General features: G+C 43.3%; 1 protein-coding gene across 4 annotated transcripts in view; it reads right to left on the minus strand.

The window, feature by feature from the left end:
• PDZRN3 (PDZ domain containing ring finger 3) overlaps positions 1-25,175 on the minus strand; it is a 250,708-nt gene that overhangs the window by 44,383 nt on the left and 181,150 nt on the right. Inside the window, exon 1 of one of the 4 annotated variants that reach the window (XM_012474239.3) lies at positions 5,680-6,086. The exons of the other annotated variants lie outside the window; for them this stretch is intronic. Coding sequence (XP_012329662.1) covers positions 5,680-5,748 — 69 coding nt within the window. The 5' untranslated portion in view covers positions 5,749-6,086. Of the gene's footprint in view, positions 1-5,679; positions 6,087-25,175 lie in introns of those variants that run through there. 4 annotated transcript variants of the gene reach the window in all.

Consider the following 25,175-nt stretch of genomic DNA (forward strand, 5'->3'; position numbering starts at 1 on the left):
AGGTAGGGGGATTTTCTTAGGTCAGGTAAGGTCTCCAGGGAGAGGGACATTTAAGCTGTTCTCAAGGATGAATTGGTGAACTAACTTGCAGGAAGAAGGGAACAGCCAGTTGCAGTCTTGAGAAGGAAGGAATAAGGTGGGTTCTGGGTCCCGAAAGGAGGCCTGCAGGACCAGGGCAGATGAGCAGGGCATGAGGTTTATGGGAGAGGTCAGAAGAGGCTGGATCTCACAGGGCTCTGTAAGCCACAGTTAATTCACTGAATTCTAAGGGCACTGGGGAGCCAGAAGAGCAAGTGGGTGAGCACCTTAGTTCTCAGTGCTTGGTTGGTGGGTTGGGTGAACGTGTTGGCTGAATGAATGAAAAATGAATGTCTTGTGTCCCCTCTGTTCCATATCCTCAACTGCTTGGTCCAAACCATGGTCATTTCATTCAACACCTAGTTCTCTTTCTAAATTCCTAACTTGTATTCTTTTCTTGCTCCTCACTCTTCCCCACAAACACTATAAAATCCAACTTATTCAACCAACCATGTGCTGAGAGTAACAGTGGTGAAGAGACCTCCGAAGAGTCTACAGTGCAACATGGGCGGCCAAATTAACATATATAAGGAAACAATATGGAGGGAAGTGCAGGGCACCCTGGTAACACTTCATAAGGGCACCTAAGCCAGGATGGTGTCAGGCCCTAGTCCTAAGAGAAAGGAAGGAAAACCCCTTTATGGTCCTCCAAAGCTTTGTGTCTTAAATAGAAGACAAGCAGGAAGAGAAGAGGTAATCTCTGGTCCCACTCTTGGTAGTTCCTTTTCAGAATCAACACAAAAGTGGCTTATAATCCACTGTTAATTGACAAGAAAAAAAAAGTTAGTGACAAATAATGCCCATGTATTAAAAAGTGACTTTCTTAGCCATACACTGGCCCCACAGTCAATAAAGGGCCCTGGTTTGTCAAGGTAGGAGGAGGAGAAGATGGACTTCCCTCCCCTAATCCGCCCCAGAGAAGGGGTCTTGCTCTGTCACTCTCACCCAAGATGGAATATAGTGGCACCATCATAGTTCACTACAGCCTCCAACTCTCACCTCAGCCTCTTAAGAAGCTGGGACTACAGGCATGCACCATCATGTCTGGCTAAATTTCTCTCTGTGTGTGTATGTGTGTGTGTGTAGAGATGGGGGTCTCATCAAGTTGTCCAGGCTGTTCCTGAATTCTTGGGCTCAAGCAATCCTCCTACCTCAGCCTCCCAAAGTGCTGGGATTATAGGGTGTGAGCCTCCATGCCCGTAGATGAGCTTTCTTTTTCCATATCTACTTCGCCTAAATGAATTCACAATGTAAAGCTGCTTCTAAAACAAAGCTTTTAGAATTAATAGGCTGTTTAAGCAAACACACTCCTAACTTGCAGGAAAAGTTTGCCAGGTTCAAAACTGCTAGGCGGAGGTCAAGTTTATGTTCATCCAATTAACCGTCATTAACTGGGTCCATACTTAATCGAACCGTGACCCATCTGACTCTCAGCTGATGCAGAGTCGCTTTGCTCTACAGCAGTAAACTCATATGAGTACTGCATATAGCTAATTAAATATGCAAGCAGGATTGTGCAAAGTCAAGTTTCCAGACTTCTCCATTAACTTGATTCTGATTAGTACTTACTGTAGAAATCTGTGTTTTTCTAGCCAACTGGCTACTAGATTGATGTATAAAGAGTCACAAATCTGTATCACATCTATAGTTTTCTGGCAAGTCACAGTTACTGGTAAAGTTTTTGCTTCTCAAAGCCAACAACTTCAAGTGGCACAAGAGGCACAAATTAAGCTTATGTGATATTATATTTCCTGTTATTACTGAGAGGCAAAAGGACACAAGTGTTCTCTGATCATCCATTCTTCAGGCTGCCTGAGAAGCCAATGGGAACTCTGTGCTACTCTGGAGCTTATTTTTCTCTGCACGCCACCCTCCCCTGATGTGAAGGACCAGCACAGGAACCCTTCTTAGGAGGTACCACGTAGCACGTGGGCCTGTCTGAGACTTTATGTTAGCCCTGCAAAGGCAAGCATGATTTTTAAAAAGTGGCCCACAGGTTCCCTATAAAGTCAGTCATCATTCATTCATTGACACTGCTGGAAAATGATTTATACAAGGAAAGAATCCACAGACTTGGGAATTATAGTGCAGATCTGACTCCCAGTCCCACTATAATTCCTTGGTATGTCAGTTTCTTCTTTTTGAAATGGGGAAGACAGTATCACCTATCTCTTCATGCTTGTGTGCAGGTCTGATTGGAAAATGCACAGCTGACACTCAGCGTTGTGCTGACACCCAGGAAGTGCACAATAAATAATGCTGTGGCTCTTGGCAATGAAGAGTTCTGTAATTTTATAGATAAGTTTTCCTTATTATCTTGAAAATGTGCATGTGGACTTTAGGACAATGTGCTAGCCATAATTTCTAGTTTGAAGCTTAACTCTCAACTAGCATTATTTCCTTGTTGCCTCAACAAATTAGTAAATGTCACCATTTTACAAAGAGTCTCTGGTCGATGTTAGAAGAGGTGGAATGGCTGGGTTGCCACTCTGTTTCCCTCCTTCTGGCCTCCATTGGAAGACCCTCCTCAAAGCATCCACAGACTGGCTGTCCCCTTGACCTGACAGTATACAGCTGCATACAAGGCTGGTGCTTAGCCTGTGCTGGAGTCACTGGCATCAAAGCCACAGAGCTACAGACATTCCCATCCTTACACTGCCAACCCCCACTCCCTGGCCTCAAAACCTGGTAACCACCCTTAGCTGGATTCCAGCCATAGCCCAAGAGCAGTGAGGCTCCCTATCCCTTTACTCCCAGAACATGAGATTTCCTGTGCCAATTAATTTATCCAAGTAGGAGACTGTACTCCTTGATAACCCTCCCTGTCCTTTCACTTTAATAGTGCTTCTGAGTACTCAAACTTACTCAAGACAGGCTAAAGTTTTCCAAATCATGAAGCAACTGTTAAATTTCAAATTTCTGGTAGGCGGAGACCCTGTCTTGATGTTCCACAATGCCCTGCAACCCCCACCACCTGGACACCACAGTTATCTTAAAAGCACAAAGAACCACTGTACTTGACTGAACCTGACCTTACCAACCCCAGGTAGGCAGGATGCTTTCTCCCCAAGTGTTTGAGTGTCCCTAAATGTCTTGGTGCATCTTCTAATGCATGGCCCCAATCACTGATGTGTCTGCACTCTTTGTAATGCCCTTTAATGACCAGGCAACTTTATGTGTTGTTTTTCTAATGTGATTAAAGGTACAATGAGGTATGTGTGCAACAAGAGGCAAAGCCATTGTTCTGCATCATTAAGCTCACAGCAGCCCCCCAAAAGAAACTGTAGGCAGCTTGCCAACGGCCCTAATGAAGAGCATCTCTTTGAATTATCTCTGGATGAGGAAAGGATAAAGTCTGAGCCCTGGAATATTTGATCCTCTTTGTGCTGCTGTTACGAGGGCTTACTGAAGCCAGACACACCGGACCTTCTGGAACTGTAATTTATGGAAACCTTAATTTCTCTGCTCTAATAAGGCTTTGCATAATAAGAGCGAGAATGCAATTATTAATTCCTGCAAGTGTTTTGTGAATTCCGTTATGCTACGGTTCAGAACTCCCAAAGAATAGGAGAAAGGGGGATTTTACTTAGTTGGCACAAGGGTAATGGGTCTGAAAAGTAGTTTTGAGTTTCTTGAAAATAAATCTGCATGGCTTCCTAAATTGCTGACAAAGTATATTCCAGATGGAAGTCATTTATCAGCAATTTACTGCACAATGCTTCAGCCAGAAATATTTCCACATAAATTCACCTAGTTAAAAACAAACAACAGAATCCAGGCTCCCTCTTTTGGGGGCAGTTTTATGTATGTGTGTGGGTGGGGTGGGGGTGGGGTGGCTAGGGGGATTGAGCACAAATAATACAGAAGAAGAAAAGACAAGTTCACTTATTTGCCAGAGATGTGGTAGTTACTTTTTGTGGGGGGCCAGTGTAATTAATGCATCCACAACCATGACTGCTGAATGATATTTTCTGTGCATTGACGGTAAAAAACAAAACATTTTAAAATGCAAGTTTTAAAAATTACCTTTGACTTACTATGTTGAGCTATTTCAAACATCATGGCAAAAGTCTGTAATACAACCGCCTTGCCCAAATGACGGTGTCTGCTGTTCCACTTGTTTCATGTCTGCATGCTGGACTCACTGAGAACTCCCCAGCTCACTGAATGGGATAACTTGGCAAACTGAGGATTACAACTCACCACATGATCACACAAGGGATGGGGGCCAGATCGCTAGTGGCGACAGCACTTTTGCACAAGATCTCCAACACGTCTCTCAATTGCTTTGGAAAGGACACGAGTCCAGTAAAGTCCTGAGTGTTCTGAGTGTGAAATGTATTTATTCCCAAGACTTATTAAGATGCTTGTTTTTTTGTAAGATATGTACCCTTTGCCTACATAGAGTACCAAACTTCAAAAGGTTTGTTTCGACTCTCTCTGTGTGTCAGTGGGGAAGGCAGACAGACAAACAGACATTTTTTTTCACCTAGGGTCATTTTATTTTTAGGTTTTGTCCAGAGAGACAGCCGACCCACTTTTCACTGCTCTCACGGCGTCTCTTTAAGCATAGCACCCCCTGGTGGCTTAAGCAAAAAATGACACTAAACTGATGGAGAACCAAATTCTTTTTCTAAAAGTCTGGCTCTTTAAAAAATATATTAATATGCCATTGATGGTTATAAATCAAGAAACACACACCCTTTGTTTCTCACTTGCTATAACAACCTTCTTCTAAAGTGCTTCTCTAAAAAGAAAACCTTGGCTGGATTATGATTTTTTTTTCTTATTACTTAAGACAAATTTGAAGAATGATTTTAGGAGAAAATCCTTACCTGCCAAGGTAGGTTACCAACAGCGGTATTAAAACCTCCTAGCTGAGAATAGAACTTGAATATTTAAAAATAAAACATCTGACAAAGATGTAAGATAAATTATCTGGGTTGTATCATAAATATCCCATCTCGCCTCAACTGAAATTTCATGTTGCTCACAATGACTTAGAAGATACAAGTCACCTGATGTGAATGACAGCACCCAAGATTGAGTCACTTGCTTTTGAAGTTCTTAAAAATTTCAAAGAGAGAGAGACAGAAATGGCAAATGAGAAGTACCAATTTGAATCATATGTCCCACTTCAAGAATTGCTAAAAGAACCAAGTCAGCAGAGGGCTTGAGCTGTACTGAAAAGAGCGCCTTAGAACTGTTTGTAAACACAGACAAAACCTTGCGAGCATTAATCATCATCCACGTCTTCTCTAACTTGTTCAAAGAGTGCATGACCACTCTTTGACCCTTCGAGTTCGACACTCTGGAGAGAGGTCAGTTGTGAAGAAGTCTTGTGGCAAGACTGCTTGAAACACATTTTATGACCATCAACATCTATTTATATTTTCAAATGCAGACACCGAAGTGCCACTGGATGGAAAATTTTGTAACAGTCTTAAGAGAAAATACACAGAAAAGTCAGAAAGGCTGCCTCTTTCAGAACACAAAATATGCACAAAACCACGCACAAAAATCCCCAGTACCTTTCCTAGAAGTTACACTTGGCCAGGTGGGTGCCTATGCACTTCTACGGAATAAAATGCAGGGCATTACCTGACAAACTTCATAGAGTAATTTGTACTGCTCCTCTTGCTTCTGCAGACTGCACAAACTGCATCCCATGTTTAGAAAAACGTCAAAGGAAGGCTTCCGTCCTCGCCAGCACCCGGGAAAAGCAGCTCCCTTACAGTGCAGGCATTGAAGGTATCCTTGGAAAGCCTCAGGTGACTCAGGCGACTGCAGCGCTTCACATTGGTACTGCTCTCAGAGGCTAGAAAACAACTCTCTTCCCTCTTCCCCGCTTCCCTTCCTCCCCTCGCGGCATGCATGCATGCACGCGCGTGCACACACACACACACACACACACACAGACATACATGTACACCACTCCCTCCTCTGAGTGACTCTGGCAGCTGGATTGTGGTCCAATGCACACGCTATATATACTGCTGCTCATGCATATTAATCAGCTCTCATTGACTATTCATAACAGACAATGATACAGAAGCTGTAATTGCCAACTATGACAGTTTAAATTTCTCTAATTAACAAGCAAGTGCTCCAGTGGTAGGGAATAATAAAAGACACTAACAATTTTGCAAGCTATTTTCTGGCAGTTCCAAATAAACATGACTGCATTTTTAGCAAGGTCTCTCAGGAATAATCCCTAATGTGTTTCAGCTAAGTAGAAATTCATTTTTAAATATATCATAAAATTTCTGATGATATAAAATGTATTTAATGCTGCAGATAATGATGGCGTATAAACGGACTTTATGGAAAGGACATGTTTTGAATGATGTTCATATAATATTTAGTGCTCTACAAAGTTGCAGGAAAAATACTCCACATATGAATAAAATATAAAAATTTAAATTGCAGGATATATCCATGAGTATGCAAAGTAGCTAGGGGTTATAAGGAGAGAGGCTGCCCTACAGGTGAGAAAGCAGATAATCATTTCCCAAATGCATTTTCAATTCCAAAAGCAGAAAGTTATTTGTTGAAGGGCTGCCCAGCTAACTGGGAGGAAGAGAAGCAGTCAGCTTCATGCCATCCCTCAGCTATACAGATGCTGCAGATATTTCAGAGATGATATGGCTGGGCTGATTGTCACTGGTTACTACGAATCTGTATCTGACATTCCATACTTGCCTAGACCTCTGAAGCTGTGCCCTGCGTTGTGTCAAGAAAGCAGAGAGCTGCCAGATTATACCTGGGAGGTGAGAACAGACAGCATTGAAGAGTTTTGGTTCTTGCTTCCCTGCTTCTCTCCTCCCCCTTCAGCCTCTGTCCCACTGAGTAAGCCTCACAGCTTTTCTAAAAACTTTGTTTTTAAATAAATGATTGTCCCATTGCCTGAACGAAATGCACAGGTACCTTTTGCTCAACAAAAATGGTCGACGTTTAAAATTCTTACAATTGCTTCCAAAGCCTTCACCATTTCACAAAGGTTTCATTTTACAAAGGTTTAACTGTCTCCGAGGAGGACTCCCACGTCCCCTACTGAGACGTGTCATGGGGCCTGAAGAATAATGCTCCCTTTCTCAGGGAGCCGAGACACACCTGAGACATGAATAAACCAGTCCCAGTAAAATCCTGCTTGGGCTGGTGGCCAGCAGATGCCTCTGGACCCATTTTTCAGACACAGAAGACAAGGCAGTGAATTGGCTTACACCAGCTAACAGACCTGACCTACTGGAGGGGGAGGAACTTTCCTTCCAGGCCCTCACCTGGTGTCACCATTTGGACTGGGGCAGAAAGCTGGAGCATGCCACCAGGGAAAGGAAGCCACAGATGAAGCAGGGCAGCTGCAGTAACTGCCGACTTGCTTTGATGCTGTGCAGGGCCCTACTGACCCATGGGCAAGTTATTGGCACTTTGGTCTCCTAATCTCTAAATAATAGGTATGACGCTAACCACCTTGCAGAGTTTTGTTGCAATGATTTGAGAAAAGAAAAGTAGCTCTAATAAAAAAATAGAGGTCATGCTTCTTCACTCTCCTTGTCTCATCCCTACCCCAGAAGTGGACAGGTTTGAGATCTAATATGGGGTAGAACAGACCAGACTCCATCAGTTAGATCTCAAACCTGTCCACTTCTGCCTGTCACCCTTGCACACCATGGGTTGTCACCTGATGATGTCTAGAGCCTCCTGGGTGCTCTCTGCCTCTTCTCCTGCCTACCTACCAGTTACCTCCCTCCCCCAGTTCATTCCCTACACAATCACCAGGTTGGTCTTCGCAAAGCAGAAATAAGATGACTGAACCGTTTGCTGAAAGGCCCTCAGATCACTTCCCATCCTCTTGGACTGAAACCCAAATTCCTTACCAGCACCTACAATGCTCTGTAAAATCTGGTCTTTGTCCATCGATGTCTCCATACCCATCATCATTCAGCCACTCTGGTGCTCACCACACTGCCAGCAAGCCATGTCCCTCCATGGGGCCTCTGCAGGTCCCTCTGCTAGAAATGCTCTTCCCCTTCTCCTTCTTAACGACCCCTTGCCCCTAGCTCTGCTCAAATGAAGACTCCTTAGAAAAGCCTTTGCCAGGTATCTTACATGAATTTACTTTGGAATCTTCCAAAGTACTGTGTCGTATCACCCTGTTCATTTCCTTTGCATCACTTTCCAAAATCAGTAAAGACTCTGTTCACTTAACGCTTATGTATTTGCTGACTGTTTCCTTGTACGAGCCTTTTGGCTTCCTGAAGGCAGGGACTGGGTCTGAATTTCTACCAGCCCAGGCTCCATAAAGGTGCTCAGGAAACAAACTCGTTGGCTGTATGAAGAGATGAAGGATGAGCTGTGCGGTCTCACAAACCCACCATTCATAGCACAAACTGGCAAGAGCCAGCAGGGAGAGGAAAACAAAGTGTGCTTGGGTGTCCCCAACAAGGAAAAGGCTTGCCATCATGGTTGGCTCTCCCCCCGCAAAGCTGAGGGCCTTTAAGTTATGTTTTTCATAAGACTCTGTGGTTTCAAAGTCGTTCTTCACCTTTCTCCTGCATATCCACAAATAAAAGTAGAAATGGGCCTAAGCTACATGATGAGGGAACTTTTACTCATCCTTTTACTCTTTGTTAGAAAGCTTCGCAATTTCATTAAGAAGCTGGGAGAATTTTACTGCATATGGCACTATACTTTTGAGCAGTGGCTTGCTAACATTTTGGTTTCAGGAACTCGCTCACTCTTAAAAATTACTGAGAACCCCAAGGACTGTTATTTATATGGGTTATATTAAGCACTATTTATCATATTAGAAATAATCAGAAATTTCAAAGTATTTATTCATTAATTCATTTTAAAATAGCAATAACAAACCCATTACATAATGACATTTTTATGAAATGACTGTATTTTCCAAAACAGAAGTTTTTGAGAAGGAAAGTATAGTTTTACGTTTTCCAAAAGCTCTTTAAGGTCTAGTGTAATTGAAGACAGCTGGATTTTCACATTTGCTTCTGGATTCAAACGCTTGTGATAGATCGTGTAGCCTCTAGAAAACGCCACTGTACTATATACTCATAAAGGAATGACAGTGTAACATCTTAATATTTTTACAAAAATGGTTTTGACCTCACAGATCTCTGGAAACAAGTGTCCTGGACCCCCAGGGGTGCCTGCGTCTCTTTGAGAACAGCTGCCTTACAAGGGCACTTTGGTGAGCCTGGCGTCTAAGAGCCTCACTCTGCAGGGTGCAGAGAGGAACGGAAAGGACACTAATACAAATTCAACTCATGGTCGGGTTTCCATTCTTGTGATTAATACGTGTTATTTGGAATAAAAAATGCAAAACACTCATGCACCCATTATGCCTAAAACAAGACATACCAAAGTGATTTTTTTTTTTGCACTTAAAGTACCCTTTACTTCGGAAAATCATCTAGCACATTTAGAATGGTGTTTTATTTTCAAAATGTTGCTTTCCTATAGTAAGAAACACACAATTGTGTAAAAATGGAGGTTCACCTGCTTGAGGATACACACCCTAGCAGTCAGTAAAGCTCATCCCAGAGACAGTGTAAGGGCAAAGAAAGGCTGTCAGTGATTGCAAGTTATTTATAATAGAACTGTTTTTGAGAGAACAGCTGTCCCAGTAAAAATGAAAAAACTACTGGCCATACAAAGGCACACATTGTTTGATGAAGATGCTTAACGTCTTTTTCAAGTTAGTAATCACATCACTGGAAAGTGCCTAATAAGCTCACCAGAGCACAAGGCAGTCTTCTCGGGTGCTCTGCACCATCAGACGCCTGCCTCTTCCTGCCTTCATGGAAATTAAAAATAAAGTGCAAAGAGGGGTCAGCAAGGAACACACAATGAGACAAAGAGATAGACAAGGCATATACACAAAGGGCTTAAAGTACCCAGGGAATATCCCTCATAATCGTTCTTTGAACTTCTGTAAGTTATCAGGGGTGCTACAGACAGTCAGCAGATGTAGACATGAACTTATATTTAATTGCTGAATATGCTACCTTATTCAAGCATATTATTTTCAGCACACTGACTGGGTTGTCTATTTGCCTGATACCTGAAATAAAACCTTGTTTTCTCTACTGTAATGATGAGCACAGGTCTCACCATGCTATGAACTTCCACTCCAGCCATATGGACTTCTGGAAGAGTCATGTCAAAAAGAAGTGAGATAGCAGGACTGAGGAGGAAACAGGTCCGTGTGGAGCAATGGTATCCCTTTGTTAGGCACGGGCCAGTCACGGCACATGTTCTTCCCCTCTCAAATCTCTCAGACCCGCCCACTGGCTTTTCTTTCCTGGGGGTCTTTCCATCTTTCTCCTGGATCGCACAGATTCACTAACTTGTCTTCTTCCCAGGTGGAACCCCACTCTCCCTTGAGTTGCTACTGTTCACCAGACTGGAACGGTCCTTAACAATACACACACAGCCAATAAACCCATCCAGCTCAAGACACAGCCCAATTTCTCATGTGCATGGACCCAACTTCTCTTAGTCTGCCTAGCCCCATCTGTGTTCTCTGGACATACACGCTGTTTTCCAGCAGCGCTGAATGAACTGTATCAGGTTCTTTCACACCTCCATGTCTATACACAGGCCATGCCCTCTGCCTGGAACACTCCACTCCATCGCCTTTATAGTGCCCCTTAAGTCTCACCTCCTCTGTCCCACCCTCCCCAGTGCCCTGCTGCACTTCCCAGGTGCTTCCTTATGGCACGCTTCACATGTGTGGTTACTGTGTGTTTGCATCCTCTGTTCCTCCCTGGAGAGCACTCTTCCAGTGTAAGAACCAGGCCTCACTCAGTGGTATATGCCCACCAACTTCCTCCTCTGATGCTCCATAAATATGTGATGAATAAATTCAGCATCAGATACTTATTAAGTGCATGCTCTGCACCAGGCACTTTTCTAGGCTTTGGGAGTACAGGAGTGAGCAGATGGACAACAGTGTCTGACATGAACAAAGAAGTTGGCTCTCACAAGAAGGTCAAGGCCATAGACATAGAAGAATCGCTTTTTCTGCCTTTGGTAGGACAACTGCTCCCACAAACCCTGTATACTATTCACGGCTAGAGATCCCAAATCACAATCTGTTAAGGAAATGATTTAGTCACTTGTGAACCCTCACCCTTGTCAAGGTGACTTTTCAATAGCTTGTCTGAATCCTATTTAGTGAGTGGCCACTGGTTCTTGAGCAAGGAGTAAGAGGTTGCTAGAAAGCCAAGAGTAGATGAAAATTGTGTCTTTACAGCAAAGAAAAAAGCAACTTCAAAGATGTCAGAATGCACACACACAAAATGTCAGATGAACTGAAAACCGTAATAGCAGCTGTGAGTGCAGTTTTTGTTTCTGAAAGGCTATGCAAGGCTAATTTTTGTATTTTTAGTAGAGGTGGGGTTTCACCATATTGACCAGGCTGCTCTTGAACTGCTGATCTCAAATGATCCACCCACCTCGGCCTCCCAAAGTGTTGGGATTACAGGTGTGAGCCACTGCGCCCAGTCTCTTGTTTTTTAATGAAAAAATACTCTTCCTTTGCCAAATTGATTGAGTTGCTGCTGTCTTGAAGGCATTTTCTTTGGGGACCTTGAGGAACATCCTGGCTGCCTGAGACAGATGGCTCACTGTTTCACTTAAAGTATTAGTCTGGTGCAAAAGTAATTGTGGTTTTTACAGTAACATGGAGAGGAAGCACACACTGAGCCCTGCTGGGAAGGGGAGCAAGGTGCATGACCAGGACAGCCTACTGTGTGCACACCACGACTGGCTCCAAACACCATGTATGCCAGTGACCATCAGTGTCTGAGAGTCATGCAACAGACCCTGCAACAGCCACAGGGACTCGGAATGGGGAGGCCAGAATACAGGCATCTCTGCCCTGGGCCACCAGCAGGAAGGAGATTTCATGGGCCTTGACGTCAGAACGTACAACCCAAGCTTTCTGAGGGACTTGAGGCCTCAGGGACCCCCTGTGAGACACTTTTACTCCTCGGAGGTCTCAGAACACACAGTTTCCTGTCACTGGCGACAAATGGGTACCCCCATTTCTGCAACTAGATTTGAAATTCCAGAGGGCAGTTCCCGAGCAAGTCATCTTTGTAACCCCTGAAATGCCTAGGACAACACCCAGCCTCAAAAGGCCCATGCTAACTGTGCTAACTGTTTGGAATGAACAAGTGTGAGTTCACACAGTGAGTGTCTCGGGCATGGGGCAGGGACGTGTAGTGACTGAACTCAGCCCAGTCTCTCAGAACAACTTGCATAGATCATGGGAAATTCACAGCCTCTTGGGAACTTGGTTTCCTTCACTTATAGTGGGGCAATCCCCCAACTAGGGGTAGGGCTCATGAAAAGAGAGACAACCTTGAAAGGTATCAAAGCACAGTCTGTGGGTGTGCAATAAACCAAAGGAACAGTGACAAACCAGGGCCAGAAAGCCCTTCTAGCATGTTCTGGTGCAGGGGTCAGCAAACTTTTACTAAAAAGGACCAGACAGTAAATATTTCACACTTTGTGGGCCAAGAGGCAAAAGCAAGAAGAGTATATGGATACTTACATAACCACCATTTAAAAATGTAAAATACATTTTTAATTGCAGGCTGTACCAAACCAGGCTGTGGGCTGGATTTGGCCTGTGGACCATAATTTGCCAACAAAACAATCACAGACTGAGCCAAGAAGTCTTTGACACTCAGTGATGATACAGTCAGGGCAAGTATTCCTCTTACCCCCGATTTACCCAGAAGGGAACTGGGGCTCAGGGAGGCAAGGCAATTTGCCCAAGAGCACACAGCCTGCAAATGGCAGAAATGACATCAGAATTTGTAACCCCAAAGCAAGTAAGACCTTACATCTTCATTAAGAATGCTGAGGTGGGCAAACAGGCTTTCAAAACTGGCTTCTTGGGAAATGGCAGGGGCTGGTAAAGAAAACAATCCAGGAAACACAATGTACTCATGAAGATGCTGATCAACCCACAAAGTCTGTAAATTACTGGCCTGTTGAACAGGACAAGGCATGACTTGCTGAGACTATCTCCTTCCAGATATGAGGTTTCCTTTTAATACTTACAGCCACCAAACAGCTTGATCACAGAGTTCCTGCTGAGTCTGGGGGATATGAATGGTCTCAATCATGGTCCATGGGTGTTGTCTTTGCCCATGTGAATGTGATCAGTGCATCACAGGCTCCATTCCAAATGGCATGGTGGAGTAGTGATGGGCATTGTGGCTCTGTGATCTGGGCCAGGCTCCTAGCCACCCTGGGGGTTCCCTGCTGGGCTCCTGGAGGACCTGTCTTAACCCTGGACGTGGGGTTCCACCTGACAGCAGGAAAAGAAATTGGAGGCCTGGAGTCTCCAGGCAGGAGAGATGGTAGAAACAAATGGAGATGCGTGGCGAACACTCGAGACAGAGGAGAACCGGGAAGGGCATCAGGCCAGGATTTTTAGGAATTCAGATGGGGGCCTTTGCATGCTTCAAAGTCCTAGGTAGCTTAAGCCAGGCTTAGCTGCAAAGAGAGAGACCCCAAGGAGAGAAAAGGGAACAAGTGATACAATGAAGAAAGGGAAGAGATTCAGAACTGGTGCTACAGGGCACGTGAACGTGACACCAATTGTGTTATTGTGGATTCAGAGAAATGACCAGAAAAACAAACTGGGAAAAATGTTACAAGGAAAACTGGGTGTTACAAATCCTTGAGGGAGATGTGATGGCATTAAGTTAAAACAAAAGAATTAGGTGAGAGGTCACAAACTCTATGGTGGGCTGTTGTGGTATCTTTAACATTTTACATTAGGTACTAATTCAAAAAATCAGCAGCTGTCATCTGAAAATGTATGGATGTTTTTGTACATCTTTTGAAAATTCCTAGTATGTGGCATATATGACCTTGCATTCCCATATGACGAAAATGAGCAGAAGCAGCGTAAAGCTGTCCCTTGAGATTGGGTGTGTGGTCCCCCTGTGCCACAGCACAGGCCTCCTCACTGGTCACTTTCAGCTGGAGTACACTAAGGTGCCTAGGTCCCTGTGGTGTTGGTTAAAAATGACAATATAAAATAGAAGAGCCTTGGTATAAGATCATAGGCAGAGACTGCAGCCTACCTTCCTCCCTCCCTTTTCTCTTCCTTCACCTGAAGGGAGCTCTGTCTCCTCTGAGCTCACTTTAAGAGGGGGCGTGGGAATCCAGCTGCTCCCAGCCGCACCCCACCACCAGCTCAGTGGGTGTCAGTGTCATGGGTGGAAATAAAAACCTCACCTCATACCTTCCATCTATTCATTCACACCTCCTTACTGATCGCCCACTGTGAGCCAGACACTTGTTTAGTGGTAAACAAAACACACAAACCCCCCCTACCCTCCTGAAGCTGCTGTCTGCATCTGACCCGCAGCCACCCCAGAAGGACAGCTGCTCTAAGTCTGCAGATGGCTTCCCAGTTGCCAAACTCAAACCATCCCCAAGTCTTTGGAGTCCCTGTCCTGGGTGACTTTCCACATGGGGTCTTCCCACTTCCATATTTGTGCATTCCAAACTTCCAGCTGCAGGGAACCACCATGATTTTCTAATTTTTGTATTTTATAGTAGAGACAGGGTTTCACCATATTGGCTAGGCTAATCTCGAACTGCTGACTTCATGATCCACCCATCTTGGCCTCCCAAAATGCTGGGATTATAGGCACGAGCCACCACCATAATTTTTGATGTACAGCCTCTACTACTATTAACTTGATTTCTTTTTCTATTTTTTTAGGGACAGGGTCTTGTTTTGTCACCGAGGCTGGAGTGCAGTGGTAAAATCATAGCTCACTGCAGCCTTGAACTCCAGGAGGGCTCAAGCTATCCTCCTGCCTCAGCCTCCTGAGTAGCTGGGACTACAGGTGGGCACCACTATGCCTGGTTATTTTTTTTATTTTTTGTACAGATGAGGTGGTCTCACTTTGTTGCTCAGACTGGTCTTGAACTCATGGCCTAAAAAAATGCTCCTGCCTTGGCCTCCCAAAGTGCTGGGATCATAGGCATGAGCCACTGAGCTGGTCCAGCTTTTTCTTTAAAGCTACTCACATGGTTTTACTTAAAGTATTTTTGAAATAAAATCTAATCCCTATTGTAAATGGAAAAATCAGCATCATTTGCTATGTATTAAAAATTACTATAAAAATAATCACATGAATTTCAAAATTAAAAAGGGCTCATCTTTATGCCACATAATTCTGATATTCTACCATATGTAACATGGTTGGAACAAACACCCAATTGGCACTGAATTTCAGCCTCACTGTGACCTTTCCCACATCTGTCTCTTCAGCCTTTTCTTTTCTTTCTTTCTTTTTTTTTTTGAGACGGAGTTTCGCTCTTGTTACCCAGGCTGGAGTGCAATGGCGCGATCTCGGCTCACCGCAACCTCCGCCTCCTGGGTTCAGGCAATTCTCCTGCCTCAGCCTCCTGAGTAGCTGGGATTACAGGCACGCGCCACCACGCCCAGCTAATTTTTTGTATTTTTAGTAGAGACGGGGTTTCACCATGTTGACCAGGATGGTCTTGATCTCTTGACCTCGTGATCCACCCGCCTCGGCCTCCCAAAGTGCTGGGATTACAGGCGTGAGCCACTGCGCCCGGCCTCATCAGCCTTTTCTATCTGTCTCCTGCTACCTGCCTCCGGCAACCCCCCTGCCCCTCCAGGCTTAGGTCTGCTTTCTGACCGACATCCCTAATCGTTTCACTCCATGATGCTTTTATTGACCCCATTAGCCCTACCTGGAATATCTGGTTCCAAACATACCTTTGTGCTGGTTGAGATATGAGCTCCATCCTTCCAATCCCATGCATATTAAAGCCCACCCCAATTTTTCCATCAGAATTGATCTGTAGCTCCCAGGTGCTCTGCCAGAGCATTTGCTGCTGTCTGCACTGTGCCAGTTTCTTGAGGGCATGTCCATCTGTCCTCCTACTCATTTCATTTAAGCAGGCAAATGTTATGCTAAGTGCCTAGGACAGAATGGTGACTGTGACCAGCCTCTTCCAAGAGGAAAGCGACAAATTCCTGAAGACAAAAACCCCACCATGGTTTATGACCAATAATAGCTTCATTACCGTGATTAATCAACAAGCAAGTGCTTATTGAGCATCTGTGCTACACATCGTCCCAGCTCAGGGAGTACAGAAAAACTGTAAAACCTGTCTCTATACTCCAGCAGCTTACGACGTCTCCTGGGAAACAGGACTAAACCGTAAAGCGGGAGAGGAGACGTCAGCTGTAGAGAGCGGAAGTAGTGGCGCAGCGAGGAAGGTTTCTCCCGATAACCCCTATCGGGTAACTACAACACAGCCCCTGGGGCCACGCTTTTTGGTTTGCTGTGGATACTACAGCCTTTGTGGAAAAGGCACAATCTGAGCTGGGTGTTACAAGATGGAGGGAATATAGGCATAGTTAAAAACAAGCCAGGCTGGAGCCACAAGTGAGGAAACGCAGAAAGGGGAACTCTTTGACTAGAGATGGAGCAGGTACATGAGCCGTGGTGCCTAGGGAAGGTGAGTCCATATGAATGGTGATCTTGAAGGCAAATGAATGATGGGACGGAAATGATTGCTGGCAAAGAGGCCTGTGACTGGCATGTAGGCTGAAGTGAAGCAGGAAGCTATGAAATGGCAAGAGGGTGACACTAGGGCAGAGAGGGAGAGCCTAAATCTGACTTCAGAACTGGGAATCTCAATTGCCAAATTACTTAGTATCTTGTTTGGTGGATCTCAGGTTGAACCCCAGCCAGAAGTGGATCTGGGAAACACAGCTGTTCGTTTTCATTCTTGGCCAGACTCTAGGATTCAGGACACGCCCTTGTGTAGATGGTCCTTTCCAACAGCTAGTAATTGAGTCATCGGTGAGTTGGCTGTTCATGTCTGAAAGAATTTGGAGGCTAGGAGAAGCACGAGTTGGATGGATAACTTGGGCACTAAAAGGAAGCTAGTTTAACATTTTAAAGTCACCTAGAAGATAAAACAAGTAGTTGCAAGAAAGATACTTGAGGAAAAAAAATAAAACCTTGCAAAGTGAGGCTTCATAATTCACTTGTACCTATAAGGTTCATGTGCTATCAAGTCTGAAATTACTTATCAAGCTTCTATCTTGGATTTACTTTCTATATAAAACAGTACTTCAGAGAATAAGTAAGTAAACACCATTATGACCAATGGTTTGTTTTAAGAGAAAAATGCTTCCACAAATGGCAATACTAATTTTTTAACATTCTCTGGGAAAATATAACAACTCAATAGACTTGAGAGCCGGGTAAGAACTATTGATGTTGTACTTAATCTTTAAAACTGATATATGTGTGTCCAAAAGCTAATAAAGTTCCTTCTCCTATAAATGGGGGAAAGGAAAACACTAGATCACAGGCAACACATGCTTAGGATTCTGATCTGATGGCCAGAGCCCAGGGGCAGGGAAAATTGAAGTGATTTAAAATAGTCCCTGATAGGATATATCTGATATTAGTGGGCTTGCTGAAGCGAAACAGTAATATCAGAGAGATACAAAGGTGTAAAACCCATTAATGTGCGTCCAAATGTTTTGATGCCTTGACCCCAACATCTTTCAGGTGATTCGTCCCTGGGGGTAGGCACAAGTGTGCTGGGTGATATCAACTAGAAAGCTGGTAAGTGGATGCTCTGAAACCACAATTTATTTTTTGGAATGAAAGGGGGAACATTAACAGCTTATTTCATTTTACACCTTTCACTGCAGAGGGGTCTCTGTCAGCACTATGAGTTCTGCCCACCCTCTCTTTAAGTCCATCTACCATGACCAACCTTGGGGTGAGGCATTTTATTTCAGGAAAAGGAATAAATACACAGTTACATGGACAGTGAGTGTTTCTTCAAAGCTTTGCTTGGCCAAGCCATGCCACGATCCCACCACACCAGCTAATCACACCGTGTGCTCTACACACAAATACTGTTCCATTATTTGGATTTCATGGACTGGTAAAATTAAAGGGAACAATGCTGAGGACTAACAGAGTGGCCAAATACATAGTTGTCTTATAAGGACCTTTAAAAAATTCATTTGTTAGTACCTTAATTGGAAAACAAAAACCTGAAGAAATTATCAGACATAACCTCAGGAGTTTCAAAACAGAGTAAGTTTAAATTTGCAAAATACTCACTACACTTTCTTATCTGCCTGACTCTCTGTACAAGGATTCGGTTGCTGGCAGGGACAGTCAACAACATGTCCCAGGGAAGCTGGGGAAGAAGCTGGATGGAAAGCAGATTGCTTCTGGCGACATGAACCCTCCTTTACCATGGCAAGAAGGGTAACCAGAGTGCACAGAAGAATGGAGAATTGAGCACCTTTTCTGCTCAGTTCCATCTTTAAAATACTGAATCATACTGAATCGAGCAAGTAGGTTTTCATGTCTTACCTTCATGACCTGTGCATTCTGTTGACCTCGACAGTGCCAGGTGAGCTGACTCCTAGCTCCTGCCTTCTCCTACTTCCCAGCTTGCTCCAGCCCTCTTGTGATAGTCAGACAATGATATGGAAGGATTCCTGACTCATTTCAGACAGATGTGAGCTGAACCTTCCCCTGCTGCTTGCCAACCTCTTGAATGAATATATCTATATATCTATATATTATATATATACATATATATTTTGCATTTTTCATGGTGGAGAAAAACTTTATGCCCTTCCTTAAAATGCAAATCCTTGCTCTGCCCTCCCTTCGGTTGCACTGCTCCTCTTAGTCTATGCAGGAAATCGAGGCCTTACACCCTTGGATTCAGGCTCTCCCAGACCTCCATCCCTCCCACCCATGCTGTCTGTCCTAGCCTCCTGCTGCCTGTCTCCTCCCTCTCCAGGCCAACAGAGGTTTCTCAAGGCATTCCAAAGACTCCCAAATACGCCACTCCCCCGTCTTCTTCTCTCTCCTTTTGCTGCCACATTCCTCAATAAAGCAGTCTATACTTAGCTTCTCTTCTTTCTCACCTCCACCCATGCTCTTTGGTTTGCCCTCCGTAACCCTTCCTCCATAGCCAAATGCAACTACTACATAATAACCTCCCAATTGCTGTAACCAAGAGCTTGTTGTAAATCCTCCATTCAAACTATCTAAATAGAAGGACATAGAGGTCCATAGTCTAAGCTTTACCTCCACCAACTTTAGAGATAATTCAGTTGCAGTCCAAAAAGACTACTTAGTGGCAGGCAGAACTGAGATGTGGCCCTAGCCTTCTGGTCACCATATGTTGATGTTCTTTGCCCTAAAAACTACCACCTGCCTTGATATTCCCTGTAATATCTGATCCTGTTGACCACACACTCCTTCTTAACTCTTCCCTAGTCCTCTCATAGTATACATTCCTGATCTACACAGATCCCTCTGGTAATGCCTGCTAGCTCCTTTTCCTCTTGCCTTCTACATAAATGTCCATATACCCTAAATATCATAGCTTTCCCAATAGTAAGCATCATATCTAGCACACACATTTTCTTCTTCCCACCTCTCTTCTGTCTCTATATACCTACCAGTGGGAGTTAAACCTATTAGAAATGTCCTTTGACAACCAAAAACATCCTTCTCTTTCACCACCTGTACATAAGCACCTACAGTGTGAGATTTAGCACAGGAGGGGAATCTGGGATCAGACTGCCTAATTTCAAATCCAAGCTCAGCCTCTTTAGCATATGCTATCGTGACCTGGCAAGATTCTTCCCAAGTCTTCATCTTCTCCTTTAACCACCTAGGATTGTTATGAAGACTAATGAGAAATTACTCATACACAGTTACTTAGTGAGGTGGCTGGCCTGAAGCATTAATGGTAAATGCTCAGTAGATTTGAGTTTTCTTTCTTTTTAATTTTCACTTTTAATGTTTGCTAGGGATGATGCTGAACCCTAGTTCCATCCCTTGTATAGCTCAGTGTCTTGTGTAATTAAACTTTAGATGTGTTAAAGCAGCTGTTTGCAGAATAGATGGGGAGAAAGGAGTGAAGAGTTAATTCTACTTAGGTCATCAGAAAAACTTTCATTTGAAGAGCTCAACATTGATCTGAATCTTTTTCCTCACTAGCGACTAAGCTCCTATAGAGACCACATGTAAATTTCATTTAAAAAGAAGCTTCACAAGTGAGCAGTATCATGGCAAGAAAAAAACATTTAGAACAGAGTTATTCAGACTTTGGGGTGCATCTAGTTACTAGGGTGGGCAAGAAACATAGGCCAGAATAATTCGTGGCTATCCCTGAGGATGTTCACAGTATGTGACACCTCAAGCCAGAGAAGCCATGGAAACGCCTGGTGTGATACATCTGTACCTGCAGCACAAAAGTCAGGACAGGCATCTTTTATATTTAAAACCAATCACCATGGCTACTGCAACTCAGTTTCTCATGCTACCACAAACCTTCTATTTCTCACTGCAATGTGGTGTGTGGCATGGTTGGAGTCACAAGGCTGATTTTCATGAGCCTTTGAACCTCTGATTCTTATGTTTCTTCGAATTTCATTTTAAGCCTGGTCTTTGCAGAGACGGGGGAAGAAATCACAGATAATTAAAGCATAAAATATTCTCATTTCATGATGGGGCTAACAAGTGAAACTACAAGTAATGATGTAATCCAACTTGTCAAAAAGGAAAATGAAAAGAGGCGACAGAAGGCAGGACAGAGCCTTGGGACCCAGCGTGCCATGTCATCTTCTAATTAACTAACTGATCCTTTAAACTGTCAAACTCGGCGAGGAACTCCATGGCCTGGTGTCTGATTAATATTCATATTTGGGCACTGGATGCTCTGATTTAGGTCCCAGCGGCTGTAGTTAAACATCAGTCTTTAAAAAAAAGAGAGAGGGAAATAAAAACCTGCCTGATGAACCAAAGTCTCCAGGTTTTACATTCACAGGGAAATGAGGTAAGGCCACCCTGAGGTCCATAATCCACAGTGCAAGCAAATCCTCCATGGATGCATATTGATTTCTGAATCATGATGAGGACTTGTATATTGAAAAAATAATTATTTTGCTTCTTTCTACTGGCAGCCACATTGTTAATCATACCCCGTGCCTCAGTGTTAAATAAGCAAACAAGGAGTGTAAAATTACATAGCATTCGGTGATATAATCAAGCTTTTAATTTCAAACAAAAATAATTGAATATGTAATTTAATCAAAACAGGCTAGAATCCATCATTCAGTTAAACTGTAATAAGTGGCAACCTGGACTTTTATTCTTATGGCACAGGCTGCAAAAGAATATATTGCCTCCCTTACACGGACTTCTCAACTAAAAAATGCTTCAGTCTGGGGTGTAAGAAAAGCCTATTCTAACTGCATGCTTTATGTGGACGAGACAAGTGACTAAAAAAAACCCAAACCAGCACCCCCAGACAGAGTCTCAGTCTGATTCACACTCCCAAACACCAACAGCTGGGCAGGACATGCCACAGGTACCCCCTCTGGAGGACGATGATCAGAAGGGTCCTTAGGAGGCACTGGCTGGACTGTGCCCTTTCTTTCTCAGTTCACTTTTTATTAAAGACCTCTGAAGGAAGAAAATAAGTCAGCCCAATTCCACTGCAAGTTCTAACACCACTGGTTTTTAGAAAATGTTTCCTAACATATTTTTATATTTAATGTGAGAGACTTCCCTCTCACAGTGCCAGTCCATTCTACCTTACTGTGTCCTATATTGACATGCCACCGATCCCATAAACCTTCTCACTAGCAATTCTTCCTTACCCTATAGAGCGTACTAAACATTCTCAAGTCCTTGTTAAACATACTACTTAGCTATTTTCTAACTTATATTTAAAAATGGGTGACATTGCTCATTGGCATCATGATCGATACACACACAAAATACACACCGTGTGGAAGAGCTAGGCTCAGGCTGATCAATGCATCCAATAGATATCAAGGCCTATCATGTAATCAGACACATGAATAAGTCACAATTTGTTTCCTTTTTGGCAGGGAGGACATGCTATACATCTAATCAGTACATTTTTAATGAAGGAATAGCCCACTTGTAATACATACATACATACATTCCAAATGGCTTGTGGGATTTTCCAGACTGAGCAGAAAAATGTGGTCAAACTGGTTTAGGGTACAAGTGTAAATTCCAAAGGGCATTTTTGCATTTCTGCTAACTAGACTAGGAGGAGTAGGAAAACCATCCAACAGCACCATTACTCTCTCTGTGTCATGCCTGCCTTTGAAAGATCAGGACTGAAAAGGCAGAGGAGAGACTGGCTGGTACTGCCTCTCGGGAGCCTTAATTCTTTTCACCCCTCTGGATAAGATTTTCAGAAGCAACAGTCAAAAAAGTTCTTCCCCTGAAAATTATTCTAGGATGATTTGGAACATTTCTCATGCTCTTAAAAAAAAAAAAAAAAGCGCCCACCTCTATTCGGAGTTCAGCCCACTGGGGAAACCTACCGTCAACACCAATCCTGTAAACTCCAAGTCAGGAGGAATCCAATAGGAAGGCAGAAACAATCCTGACATCTCACTTCAGAAGACAATGTCAGTGTACTGCTTGCCAGATGACATCCTACGCTGTGTTCCTTGGAGCTGCAAATACTTCTTCCGGGTGGGGAGCAGGCTCCTGGGACACCGAAACTGGCTCAAATCCACAGGCAATAAAGTAATTAATGGTGTTTTTCAGGGCAAGCGCAGTAAAAAAAAAAATAATTGCTCTCAAATTTTTACTGCTAATGGATGATTGGTACAGTCAATATTTGGGTTGTTGGGAGTGGACGTGTGGCTCTATGCATTAGAGGATGGGGAGGAAAGTCTTTTGGATGCAAATATCCAAACCAGTCTATCAGCTCAGTTAATAACTCTGACCTGCCAGACCACAAGTGCTGAATATGTTGACTTTAAATGTCTACAGGGAACATATGTCATGGATCAGAGAACACACTGATTAGTCCAACAGAGACCAAAGTCTGTCACTTTGGTCATGGTGCAAAGATGTGCCAAACAGAGTCACTAAAGAGAGTAAATAAATGGGAGGAAAATACCAAAGCAAAGATAGGTTGAGAGAGGGGCTGAGCTGCCACCTACCTGTCTAAATGCTACTCTATTAGGTAAAATATATTTCCTGCCCCAGCACATCTGCCCACTGTGTTAAAACATCGCTTCCCCTTTCTTAAAATAACTACCAGCTTGCTGATGCTAGGTAAGTTTCACTCATGTCATAATCATTTACTATCATATATTAGGTCATCAGCTTTCTGCCTATTGAATCCCACTGATGCTCTAGCTTCTCATTACACACACACACAGCCTTATAAACATAGATTTAAAGATGACTGTGCTCATGTTGTTTACTGGGAAGTCAGTTCTCTTAAGGAACAGGAATCCCTTGCTGGTATGAACTATGAACGCCAAACAGAATTGAATCTTCACTAGTGTAGGTAAGCAATAACCTGCCATGTCTTTATGGGCTAGTTATCTCAGCTGGTTAGACCATGGATACAGCTCAGGCCACAGCAATAAGTCTGATTCCCATGCGAAGAGGACAAACGACCTCCTGGCTACAGACTGCCTCCTTTATCTTCAGCCATCATTCCACGAATATACACTCTTGGGGTGGAATGTGGGGCTACACAATTCAAAACAAAGATACTGTCAAGGAGGTAGTTTAGTAGCAGGGTCTCAAGTACAGGTCTCTAAATCCATTTATTTTCTCACTAAAGACAGTAAATAAATGGATTTAGACTTGAGCCACAAAACACATGGCATTTCTCTGCCACCAACATGATAATTATTTGTTATTTTTCTCCAAGAAACCACAAAATAGCTGCCACAGAGAATTCTCCAGAACTGGTATGGAAATACACTTTTTAACTTTGCAAAGGTAATTCCATTTAAATTTGTTTCTATTATTTCACTGAAGGCAGAGGAACGTGCTGGGACCTCTACTTTCACAGGGAACAAGATGTATGGCCAACTCGGTCCTGGCTGGGCCAGGCAGGATCATCTCATTCGCCATCCTAACTGGTGATATTATTCAGGCATTGACTGAAAACTTGGAATTCTAAAGCATATGCATTTCCTTTCAGATCTTTTTGTGGGGCACCAGATTTTACTCGGTTTTAAGTTGTGAGTTAACTCTGATGTTATCTCCCAAACCATGCTAACACTTCGCTCGGTGGTTACGGTTGAACAATTTTATAAGATATTCATGAGGCAATGACTAGTGCCAACAAAGCAAGCTTTCCAAGGGAAATTCTCTAACGCCGCCCCCCGCCACCCCGTGCACGTGTGTGTGTGTGTGTGTGTGTGTGTGTGTCCATGCAGTTGTCTTTAACTTGTTCTTCTGCATAATTTATTGGGCAGCTGTCAAACACGCGTGTTCTCTTGTCTCATAGCTGACATTTGTACAGTGATAAATGACGTAGGAAATGGACTACGAGCAAACTGACACTCTGCCATTGAATACATGGAAGAAAAGAAGTACAATGGTAAGAGAAACAGGTGGGAGAAAGTATGCCACTTTTCCTTTCCAGCATGCAGGCTACAAAGACTGCATGTTAATTCCTTGCTGTTAATTCCTGAACAGTACACAGAAATGGCCTTACTTTCCAGAGATGCTTGCTTTACTCTATGGCTATTATGCTTTCTTTAAAAAAGGCACAATAATTTCAATATATAGATAAATGAAGTCTTTCCTTTATGCTTTAAGTATATATACATTTACATATAATTGTATATAATCTACAATGATTTTATAAAGTCAGCAATGTTGATACTATAATGCAAAACAGTTTGAAAAACTTAAATTTCTCCAAAGAGAATGCTTAATTCCTGTAAGTGGGCCAAATACCGCAATTCTGAAAACCTCACACACACAGACAATTGATCTCCGTGTTAAGCCACAAAGCATTGTTACTAATCTCACATACTCATTCTTTTTGATCTCTTTCCATTTCCTGCATCGTATTCAGTGCCTCTCATCCTTGTCCAACATCAACAGGTCATTGCAGAGGGTCAGTGTTGGCCAATATAAATAACCATTATAAAACCTCTAGCATGTTTTAAATCAACAACCAAAGTGGCCTAC

The sequence above is a fragment of the Aotus nancymaae genome, unplaced genomic scaffold (assembly GCF_030222135.1).
Source record: "Aotus nancymaae isolate 86718 unplaced genomic scaffold, 86718_ANA_hifiasm-v0.15.2.pri h1tg000046l, whole genome shotgun sequence".
NCBI lineage: Eukaryota > Metazoa > Chordata > Mammalia > Primates > Aotidae > Aotus > Aotus nancymaae.